This window comes from Diabrotica undecimpunctata, chromosome 4 (genome assembly GCF_040954645.1).
Source record: "Diabrotica undecimpunctata isolate CICGRU chromosome 4, icDiaUnde3, whole genome shotgun sequence".
Lineage (NCBI taxonomy): Eukaryota > Metazoa > Arthropoda > Insecta > Coleoptera > Chrysomelidae > Diabrotica > Diabrotica undecimpunctata.
In genome coordinates, this window is record NC_092806.1 from 9,281,721 (window position 1) to 9,293,238 (window position 11,518).

General features: G+C 32.3%; 1 protein-coding gene across 1 annotated transcript; it reads left to right on the forward strand.

Annotated features, from left to right (window-relative positions):
* Nucleotides 1-281: 281 nt before the first annotated feature.
* On the forward strand, nucleotides 282-10,265 carry LOC140438116 (uncharacterized). Its single transcript, XM_072527829.1, has 3 exons — nucleotides 282-347; nucleotides 2,994-3,058; nucleotides 9,910-10,265. Exons 1-3 carry the CDS (start codon nucleotides 333-335, stop codon nucleotides 10,187-10,189), a joined length of 360 nt encoding a protein of 119 aa, XP_072383930.1. The 5' UTR covers nucleotides 282-332; the 3' UTR covers nucleotides 10,190-10,265.
* The last annotated feature ends 1,253 nt before the right edge of the window (nucleotides 10,266-11,518 follow it).

An 11,518-nucleotide genomic window follows, 5' to 3' on the forward strand; every position in this document is an offset into this window, starting at 1 on the left:
AGTCCAAATTGGCCCCTGAACTGGACTAAATAACAGTTAAAAAGTATAACAATTGTACGGAAATATAGATATTGATGCTATGAACATTATTATTATTAAATTAAGGTAAAATTTGAATAGTACTTTCTCTATGTTATTATATTATTTGCGTGTAAAAATCAAAATTTTTTCTTGTCTATTAACTCAGTTTATAACATCCTTCATGGAGCCGTAATTTTATAGGTATTTTTACCCCACTTCGGGTATTTAATATATATACCAGATGGCTGATACGTAAGTTCAGTGTCATTGTTCAACTTCTTCTCAGCTGCCTTTAACAGTGAAAATCAGGAATGGAACTGGTCGGCGTGAGTACAAGTTTCACTCTTACGCGAACCGAGAAATTATCCGTGTAGATATTATACTTCCTACAAAGTCAATTTATCGATAAACGCACAGTTATAATTGGAGTTTGATTTATGATATAACGGAAAAGTTTTCACTAATGTTTTAGTTAAAAATTGGGAACAGTTGGCACTTGAATTATAGGCTTGAATAAGGAGAACATATTATTTGTTGTGGCGTACATTCTAGGAATTTTTTAACATAGTAAAATTTATTTGTTTTCAATTTAAGTGATAATGTCATTTTGTTAATATCTGTCTCTTATTCTTAATTTAATAAGTTCTGAGCAAGTTCCCAGCAAGAACTTGCTCAGAATCTATTTTCACCTTTATTTTATATTAAATTAAAATCTTTCGTTTGTTGTTCTTACCATACAATCATTTACTATTATTTTTTATGAATTAAAACTGAAGAATAAATAGGTAATTACTTTGAGTTATGAACATTCATTCTGTGCGATTGGTATTATTTGTTGTTCGTGAATTTGTGAGGTAAGTATATCAAAGGATTTAGATATTTACTATATATGTTGATATTTTAAGGTTATGTTATGGTTTGATTAAAACTTTAATTATTTTTTACTGTATTTCAAGGTATTTTATTGTTGTTTTTATCGGGGTTACTTCAAAATTAATCAATAAATAATTGAATTTATAAGTTGAAAAATAGTTAACTTATTGTTTTAATCTTTTTTAAGTGCTGGTGATTTTATCCTCTAAAAGACTAAATATATTGGTTTTCTCGTAGTTTAAACAGTTAATAGTATTTTTGTTGTCAATACTGAAAAATTCAGTAATACTGGATATCTTCAACACATGTTTACTAGCAATTATATGCCCAGATCTAAAAAATAAACTCAAAAACTATTACAACATTCAAAAAACTTTTTTAAACACTCATTATGGCAATTTGATAGTAAGGTTTCCACGCAATGTTATATTACAACTTAAACTATGAAAAAAAAATATCTTTTGTATTTAACAGGTTAAAATCACTGGCAAAGAAAAAAGAATAAAACAATAATTTAAACTTTTTTCAACTTCATAAATAAATTCAATGATTTATTGATTTTTTTGAAAAATAACTCTGATAAAAACAACAACAAAATACCTTGAAATACAGTAAAAAATAATTAAAGTTTAAATCGAACACAATATAACCTCAAAATATTAACTTTGACAGTAATTATCTTAATACATTGATACTGTTACCTTACAAATTCACTAACAACAAATAAAACCAATCGCACAGAATGAATCGCTTCTCTCCACTGCTGGACATAGGTCTCTCCTATTTTTCGCCACTCTTCACGATTCTGTGTGTCTTGCTGTCATTTTTTGGATATTTGTTTAATGTCGTCCATTCAGCGTATTGGTGGTCGTCCTCTGCTGCGTTTGTCTTCTCTTGGGCGCCACTCAATTAGTTTTCTGGTCCATCTTGAGTCTTTTAGTCTCGCTATGTGACCTGGCCAATTCCATTTCAGCTTGGCTATACGTTCGACGACATCAGTGATACCTGTTCTTTTCCTTAGGTCTTGGTTTATTATTTTGTCTTTTTTTGTCACGCTGAGAATCGATCTTTCCATGCGCCTTTATGCCACTTGCATTTTTAGTGCTGTTGTTTTTGTGAGAGTGAGAGTTTCTGCTCCGTATGTCATAATAGTAAGAACGCATTGGTCAAATGTCTTCCGTTTCATAGTTATCGGGACGTTGCTCTTAAAGATGTCTTTTAGTGAACCATACGCTACATAATCAAGTGATTCGTCGTTGAAATTCACAGGTCTGATTATCCTTGCTTATTCTGATTTCATGACCGAGATATATGTACTTTTCTGTCAATTCTACCACTTGATTTTGGATGGTTATGTGTTCGCTGGGAACAAAATTTATCATAAATTTGGTCTTACTAATATTCATTTTTAGACCTATTGTCGAAGATACGTTTTTTAATTCTTGCAGCATTTGTTGTGCTTCACGCAGATCTTCGGTAATGAGTACTATATCTTCGGCAAAACGCAGATGATTGAGCATTTCCCCGTCTATTTTTATTCATCTATTTTCCCACTTTTTCAAGCATTTTATAGGCGTATTCTGTTTCCTCAACAACACCTCACTGCATAATTGTATATCTTACCTTAATGCCCTTTCGCGACTTTTCGACAGAGCTCCCTGCTCATTCCCTTTCAGTTAAAACAACCTGCCTATATTCTGTGGGAAGTTTGTTGGTCTAATGTCTCATTTACCGGTATTTACCCAATCAATTCTATGTACCCAACCATACCTGTTTCCCCCAATCACATATACTCTGTTTTCGACCTGCTAACCTAAGTCCTCTCTCTTCAATAGTTCTTCTTCAACCATTTTTTAATTTAAAATCTGGTTTTCAAATGTCGCAAATGCATTTTAAAAACCAATTTTATAAATCCCGTTGTTAAATATGGATCAGACGATTCTGTTTTTTAAATTATCTTAAATTCTTTTTTAAAGTTAACAAATTACACTGACACGATAATTTGATGTTACTTAATACTATTATATATAGTTTATTAAAACTTGGATTATGATTTTTGTTCTCTAATATCTAATACTTATTTTTTTTTTAATTTTTAGGTCGTATTCTTGATGTTATTTATGCTTGTCCAAGTGGATTCAGCACCTGGACACACTCACCATCAGTAAGTAGATACCCATATATGTAGGAAGTCATTCTTAATATAAATATTCATCATACTATTTTTCGTTAGTAACGCCACTGTAAAATTTTAAATAAATAATGCTGAGACATCAGCATCAGACGCCCTAGATGAAAACAGGGAAGGTTGGCTGGCAGTCGGTACTTGCAATGTGTAAAGTTTGCGATTAGATGATGCGAATTTTTTATCAGTCAGTATTGTAGTTTTGGCTTGAAAGGAATTTACGTAATATAGTCATACCTGTAAATATTGCCGATTCATAGCTATTTAACGACGAAAAAGTTAACGACGTTCTGGGGAGTGTGTTCGATTTTAATTCGTAAACAATTCCCTGTAATTTTTATGTATCAGTCCTGTACTTGTAAATAACACTACTATAGTTTTTTTTGTGCAATAAAGACATCCAGTATTGATCGCGGGCTTTAATTCTTTTGTTAGTGCCTTTTCAAATAATAAAGAACTACTACTAGACTAGGCGGGATCTGTAGAAATTCAGACCATAATGGACATTTTCCATAGGAAGCTATTTTTTTCTGGAATCTCTTCAGGATGTGCCCAATATCGATAAACACGATATGCGCCAGTTGCAAACCCTGTGCTAAATTTTTTATTTAACAAAATCTGAAAACAATTGAAAATTTCTCATTTTTTTGCTCCTATTTTCCTTTATAATTCGGAAAATATTGATCCTAGAGAAAAGATTATCAGAAATTAAAAGTTTCGTTATTCAATTTTACACAATATTTTGTTAGCTAGACATTGAAAATTTAATGTTTATTGTTGAAAAAATAGCAATAATTGGAAAAAAAGTACAAAAAAATGAAGTTAATCCTTTAAATGTTTTCGACTTTCTAAACTTGACTTACAAGCTCCATATTCCACCTAGAAAAACTTTTTAATATTTTTAAAACGTGTGCTAAATTTTGTTAAGATCGGTCGGATAGGTTTTGCATAATAATTTTGCAATCCAGCCTACTGGAAAAAAATCGCAAATTTTCAAATTTATAGTAGGCCCTAAATAAGGCTTTCAGATAGTTGCAAATTTTTTTACATATAAAGGAAGGCTCAAAATTTTAAACGCTTTTTGTAAAATTCAAATCGGTTCACTAGGAGAGCCTAGAAATTATTTTTAAGTTTTAAACATTTTTTAGGCTTATAAACAAATTGAATAACTTAACGAGCTTTAAACATATCCTTTCAAAAAAAGAAAAAGACTTTAACAACAATTATTGAAGATTGAGTCAAAATAAAGTTTATTTATGAAAAAAAATTTTTTTTTCGTTCGCCTTTATTTTAACAATTTAAATTATTTATTGTATACCGTAGGCCCTAGATTTAGGCCCATTTATTTATTAAGTTGAGATCCTTGCTGTGCTGCAGTGATCTCAGTTTGGGAACCAAGATGCGGATAGTGAGGTGCTACGTTCTTCCAGTGTTACTATATGGAGTTGAAGCCTGGACACTGACGCTAGCCACTGAAAAACGAATCGAAGCCTTCGAGATGTGGATATACAGAAGGATACTAAAAATATCTTATGTGGACCATGTCACCAACGTTGAGGTCCTACAGCGCATGACAAAAGAAAAAGAAGTGCTTAATTTAATTAAACAACGTAAGCTTGAGTACCTCGGCCACGTGATGCGGAACGAAGAAAAATATCGAATTCTTCAACTTGTTATGCAGGGTAAAGTATTTGGCAGAAGAGGACCGGGACGCCGTCGTATCTCGTGGTTGAAAAATCTCCGACAATGGTTTGGGATGACCTCAGCGGAGCTGTTTCGCAGAGCAGTCAACAAAACCATGATAGCCTTGATGATCGCCAACATCCGGACCGGATAAGGCACTGAAGAAGAAGAAGGCCCTAGATATAGCAGACTACCCTGCTATACTCCCAAAGCCGCGAGCGGTATAAAACGGGAGACTATTATTATATTAAATTATTTATTAACAATTTATAAATACATATTTGTTTACTAAAAGTAACAATTTACTTCAATGTATAAATTGCAAGCTCAAAAAAAATGCATGAAGAAAAAATGCAATTACTTGTTTAACATACAATTGTTTATTGCAAATTTCCCAATTTGCAATTAAAAATGGTATTTGAAAATATGATAGTTATAATCCTTGTCGTCCGAGACAGTGATTCAAAAAAAAAAGAGCCAAATTGGTTAACAAGAAGCCGAGATAATGCAATTTTTAGCGCGCTATGATTTTGCGCACATTTCGAGTGAATGTCCCCCACCACCACCTCTCATGCATTCCGAGCGACATTTTACGCGAAAACGGTTTTTTATTTGTCTTTTTATGGATGTTGCCATGAAGCGCATTACGTAAAACTTTTGATATAAAAAGTACTTGACAAGACGAGGGTATTGGTTTAAAAACGAGCCCTCTATCACTTATGGTTACACGGCAAATGTATGCCAACTTTGACCTTCAATATCTCGGCAACCAGTAAGCCTAATGTATCTTTTTTTTTTAAAGAAGCATCTTTTAATGTTCTTTAAGTGTATAAATTATGAAATTGAAATGTTTAAAGCTCGTAAAGTTATTCAATTTGTTTATAAGCCTAATATATATACAAAATGTTTAAAATTTTAAAAAAATTTCTAGGCTCTCCTAGTGAACCGATTTGAATTTTACAAAAAGCGTTTGAAAGTTTGAGCCTTCCTTTAAGTGTAAAAAAATTTGCAACTATCTGAGATCCTTATTTAGGGCCTACTATAAATTTGAAAATTTGCGATTTTTTTCCAGTAGGCTGGATTGCAAAATTATTATGCAAAACCTATCCTACCGATCTTAACAAAATTTAGCACACGTCTTAAACATATTAAAAAGTTTTTCTAGGCGGAATATGGAGCTTGTAAGTCAAGTTTAGAAAGTCGAAAACATTTAAAGGATTAACTTCATTTTTTTGTACTTTTTTTCCAATTATTGCTATTTTTTCAACAATAAATATTAAATTTTCAATTTCTAGCTAACAAAATATTGTGTAAAATAGAATAACGAAACTTTTACCTTTGTATATTTTTATCTCTAGGATCAATATTTTCCGAATTATAAACGAAAATAGGAGCAAAAAAATTAGAAATTTTCAATTGTTTTCAGATTTTGTTAAATAAAAAATTTAGCACAGGGTTTGCGACTGGCGCATATCGTGATTATCGATATTGGGCACATCCTGAAGGGATTCCAGCAAAAAATAGCTTCCTATGGAAAATGTCCAATCCAAAACAGATGCCGCCTAGACTATACGTATATTTTCCTTGATCACGTCATAAGTTGAGAACTTTATCTATTTCATTCATCTGTTTCTTAAAAATTTTTTAATACTTTGTAGAACGTTATTGTTAAAAGAAAATTTAGAAACATTTAACAATCTGAAGAAAATAACGTTTAATATTTTCTCGTTTGATCGTTGGCACAATGCAAATGTCGTTTAAAAACTACATTGATGGGTCGAATATATTAATTATTTGAGAAGACGTTTGTCCAATTGTGGTTTGTTCTTTCGATAATACGTGATGATCTGAGTTATCTAAAAATTATTTAAAAAGACTTTTCAAATGTCTCTTGGATTAAGCTTGAAAATATTTTCAGTTCTTCTTCTGTAACATCTCATTTTATTTTCATTGCAGCAGTTCTGAAGAGTTCTATTGTTGTTTTTTCATTCCACTGCTTTAAATTGTTTTAACTAGTACGTGCGTCATCTCACCTGTGCTCTTTTTCCTTCCACATTCCCTTATTAAACCAGTCACATCACTTTTTATTTCTTAGTATGCGACCAAGGCAGTCCATTTTCTTTCCTTCATAGTGTTGTGTATTTCTTTTTTTTTTTCATCTTATTTAATGTTATTTTTAATAATACTTTCCACAGTCTTCGATAGCACCAGATCTTAAAGCTGGCAAGACTTTTTTCAGTTGTGTTAAGAAACTGGGCCAGGCTGGTCCAGGCTTCAACTCTATATAAAAGGGCAGAAAATACGTAGCATCTCAATACTTCGGTTTTAATTACTATCCCCAGTTTTCCATTGCATAATATTGCTTTTATATTATTGAAAGCGCTTCTGATCATCTCAATGCGTCGTTTGATTTTAAAGCTGCAGTCCAATTGTTCATTTAGCACACATCCCAGGTAATTGTACCTAGGCAGTTTCTCTAAAACTTTGCTTTAACGTAGATTGTTTCGTCTTTAATCTTGTTCTTTCTGACAATCATGCTTTTTGTTTTTTTTTGTATTTAGCATCCAATACCCCACTCAGTACTGCGTAGTGCGATCACCCAAAATTTGTAGCGCTTTTCTGCTGTCCGTAAGGACTATTGTTTCGTCTACATATCTGATTATTTACTAGTGTTCCATTAATTAATATGCCTTTATTGGTGTCTTCTAGTGCCTCTTTCAACATCTTTTCTGAGCACATATTAAGAAGTAGAGACGATAGTACACATCCTTGTCGTACTCCTCTTCGTAAAGATATATATTTTTGGTATTTCAAGGAGATTTCCATATATACAATCTTCTTTCACCCACAGATCATATTCACCCACATATCTATCTACTCTTCCCTGGCCAACTTTGGCATTGAAGTCGCCCACTATTGTAGTGTGATGTTTATTCATTGACTAAGACTTGATCCAAATTGTGGTAAAATCCTGATGGTAAAGTCGTCTTTAAATAGTTCTTTTATATATTCTTCCTATCTCTTTATTTTCTCTACACTTTCAATTATCATTTTGTTGTTTTTGTCGATTATGTTTCCAATACGTCTTTTTTTGTATATGCCAGCTGTTTCCTTTCGCATATTTCGAAATACGCTACAGAATGGTCAAGTGCTACATATGGTCCATCTTGCTTTATGGCATGGAAACGTGGACTTTGAAAAAAACATCTATCAACAAACTTGAAGCATTTGAAATGTGGTCATTAAGAAGAATGATGCGCATACCTTGGGTGGATAGAGTTCGAAACGATGACGTCCTTAAGAGAGCCGGCGTGGAAAGAGAACTCTTTAAATTAATTAAAAAACGCAAGATTGGTTACCTTGGGCACATATTGAGAGGAGCAAAATATGAAATACCACAGTTAATCCTACAAGGAAAGATCGAAGGTAGGAGAGGAGCCGGCCGCAAACAATTATCCTGGTTAAGGAATATTAAAGAATGGACAGGAATACACAATACAGGCGAGCTGTGTCACGCCGCCAAGAACAGAATTCTAGTAATGAGATAGTCGCCTACGCACTTTGGTGTATGGCATGGTAAGAAGAAGAAGCTGTTTCCTTATATTTCCTGTATATGTAAGCGCAGTCATGTTGTTTTTCTAAATCTTTCTATTTCTCCACATTTTTCTGACACCCACAGTTCCTTTGCTTCTTTTTATGTTTTTGTATTGCTGCTCGTTGTTATTCTTTTAATTCCTCCTTTCCGTTATCAGTGACTTTGTTTCTTGTGTTATTCATTATTTGTTTTTGGGGGATACATTGCCTTTTATTACCCAATTTACTTCGTCCACATAGCTAGAAGAACGGGGTTCATTTAACTGTTGGTAGTAGAACAAAGGGTAGAAGGCCGTAGACCAAGAGGAAGATCTCCAACACGATGGGCAGACCAAATGAAGACTCTGGTGGGAAAATCCCTACATGACGGCCTTCCTATATGGCACATAATTGCATCCAATGGAGACAGCAGGACACTCTTTCTTTGTTCCTTAAGTTTCTTTTCTGTTAAGCTTAAAAATAAATTTAGTATTGGCAGATATATTTTGACAGTGTAGTCAATTGTTAATATTTCTTTGTGAAAAGTTCCTTTTAATTTTTAATCATCGCAGTATGAAGTATAGTTTTTTGTGAACAATGATTCTGACGCCACTTTTTTAGTTTACTGTATTTAGATGATTTTTGGAATTACTGAGAGAGTAATTTCAGTGTTAAAAATGGTTTGAAAAACGAAGCAATCATCATTAGAATCGTTCCACTTTGACGTTAAAATGATAATAAAAGAAGCGAAAAAACTTTAACACTATTCTTAGACAAATGTTATGATGCCCTCGTATTTTCAGTATTACTACTTTTATCTAGATCGTTATACACACACTTTGTCGTGAATTGGGAAGAGCGCTTTGTTGACACTTTTTTGGTGACACATATTTAATAAAGTCGATAAATTAGATTCCAATAATTAAACACACATCATCATCATGTAGCCTTTTGCGTCCAAAGTTAAACATAGGCCTCCAATTCCCAGTGATTTTGATAGCTGGTCTAACTATGCTTCTTCTGTTAAATCGTGGTCCCCACACTGTAATTTTTTGAGTCCACAGCATATCATTCATTCTGGCCACATGGCCCGCCCAGTTTCCTTTCAGCCATGCTATGCGTTCTATTACGTCTGTGTCGCCTTTCTTTTTCTTCATTTCTAACTCTGTCTCTGAGAGTAAGTCCAAGTTGCAAGTATTTTATTCGTGTTTGAGCTATTCTGAGTATGGATGCTGTAGTCTGAGTTAAGGAAAGTGTTTAGGCACCGTAATTCATGACTGGAAGCACACATTGGTAGTCACAATTAGACACTACATACAGAATATCGGTTTTCCCAAAGGTTGTTTTTATTTAAATTGAATCTACCTTTGGAACCTCTGGATCTTTCTAAAATACCCCACAATTTTTACAAAATTTAGAAATAAAACGAAGGATTTCCAGCTGATAATCAAACAATATACTATTATAGTTACTAATGATACAATGTTTATAATATCGAACGTTTTATTCTTTCACAGTTTTGTTTTGATCTGTATTTCTTATTTATATTATTCAAAAAACCTTTTTTATTTTAGTGTGCATCACCGGATTCATGTCCCACACAAAGTAAAAACTATTTATCACACAAAAATAATTAAAGTACCAGAGCACCACCACTATTATCACGAAAAGGAAAAGATTATTCCTGTCGAGGTACACAAAGAAGAGCCGGTGTATCCACCTTTAAAAGAAGAAGATTTTGGAGAAATAAGCCACCATTCACTGTACGGCAGCGAACACAATATTTTGAAGAAACATGCTCCAGCTTATTCAAAAGAGAGCCATAAAAGAAAGGTTTCGAGTAAAATTAAATAAATTAATGTGTGTTAGATATTATTTATTGTAAATATTGTTACCAGTTTGTTGTTCTTTTTAAATAAATATAGTTTAAGTTTTATACTGACAGTTTTATTATTCATCTTCGAGTGTCATGTGCTAAGCTGTCCGTCGACGATCAAATATCCAATTCCTCTCTATGGTCGTAAGACTTAGTAGCAGTATTCGGCATTCCACACCATACCCTTATATTTCTTAGTCATGAACGTTGTTTTCCACAAGGTCCTCGTTTTCTCCTAATTTTTCCTGGTAATGTTAGTTTTGGTAAAAATTCATTTAAATTTAGTTTAAAGCCTGTCATAATCTTAGTATAATTTAGTTATGTATTAAAAAGTTTTTGTTCCATTATACTTGGAGACTATATGGAGAAATATATATTTCTCAGGCACGCGTAATGTGTCTTTATATCTAGTATTTAGGTTGTAGACTTGCCCATTGATTTTCGAATTTTCCCCGTTGGTAACAAGGTTATTAGGTATAAATATACAAGTCTCCAGAATATAAAAATCGCCTGAACGCAGTATTTTGAATTTTTGAAAATATTTTTTGCAACTAGTATTATGGGGGATACCAGCAACAGACCTTATTATTCTTTTTTATGTGATAAAGAGTTCATTAATATGGCTACTTGTTTCCCAAAGCCAAATCCGGTATCTTAGACAGGATTCGGCTTGGGCTTAATAACGCACTATTAATAATTGTTTCTCCGTTGAAACTTGTTTTAAATTTTCGAACAAAAAAGTTTTTTATTTTTAAGGATATTTTTTAATTAATAAATTAAAATTTTGTGATTAACATAGTCGAAAGACTTGCTCAGATTACAAAATATCCCAACAACATTTTCTTCTGCATTTATTAAACTTGTAAGAGTATCATAAAAGGAATAAATTGTTGTATGGGTACATTTTTTAGACTGGAAACCATGTTGGTTACTATAACAACATTATAACAACATTATTTATCTGTAAAAATAAATTAAATCTTTGTAAAAATGTATTGAAAGATTTTGGAAAATACCGAAAAAATTGTTATCGAACGGTAATTACTTGTTTTGGGTCAGTTCTTTTATGAATTGTTAGCGCCTCTACAGTTTTTATATAATCTGGAAAGTCGCCATTTGAAAATGATAAATGCAATAAATATGTTAAAGGCAATATTATAAAAGAAACAATTTTTTTTAGTAAAAATCCAGGAATTTCATCAAAGCCTTGAGATTTTTAGTTTTATTTTAATTTTTGGTATAATAATTCGTTTAATTCTAATGTAATGTACAAATGAAGAAGGTGAGCACCCACAAAAGTGGTGTTA

Coding starts and splice junctions, on each gene's coding strand:
- LOC140438116 (XM_072527829.1), top strand. Junction 3,059..9,909: donor CCTGGACACACTCACCATCA/GTAAGTAGATAC, acceptor TTTTTATTTTAG/TGTGCATCACCGGATTCATG.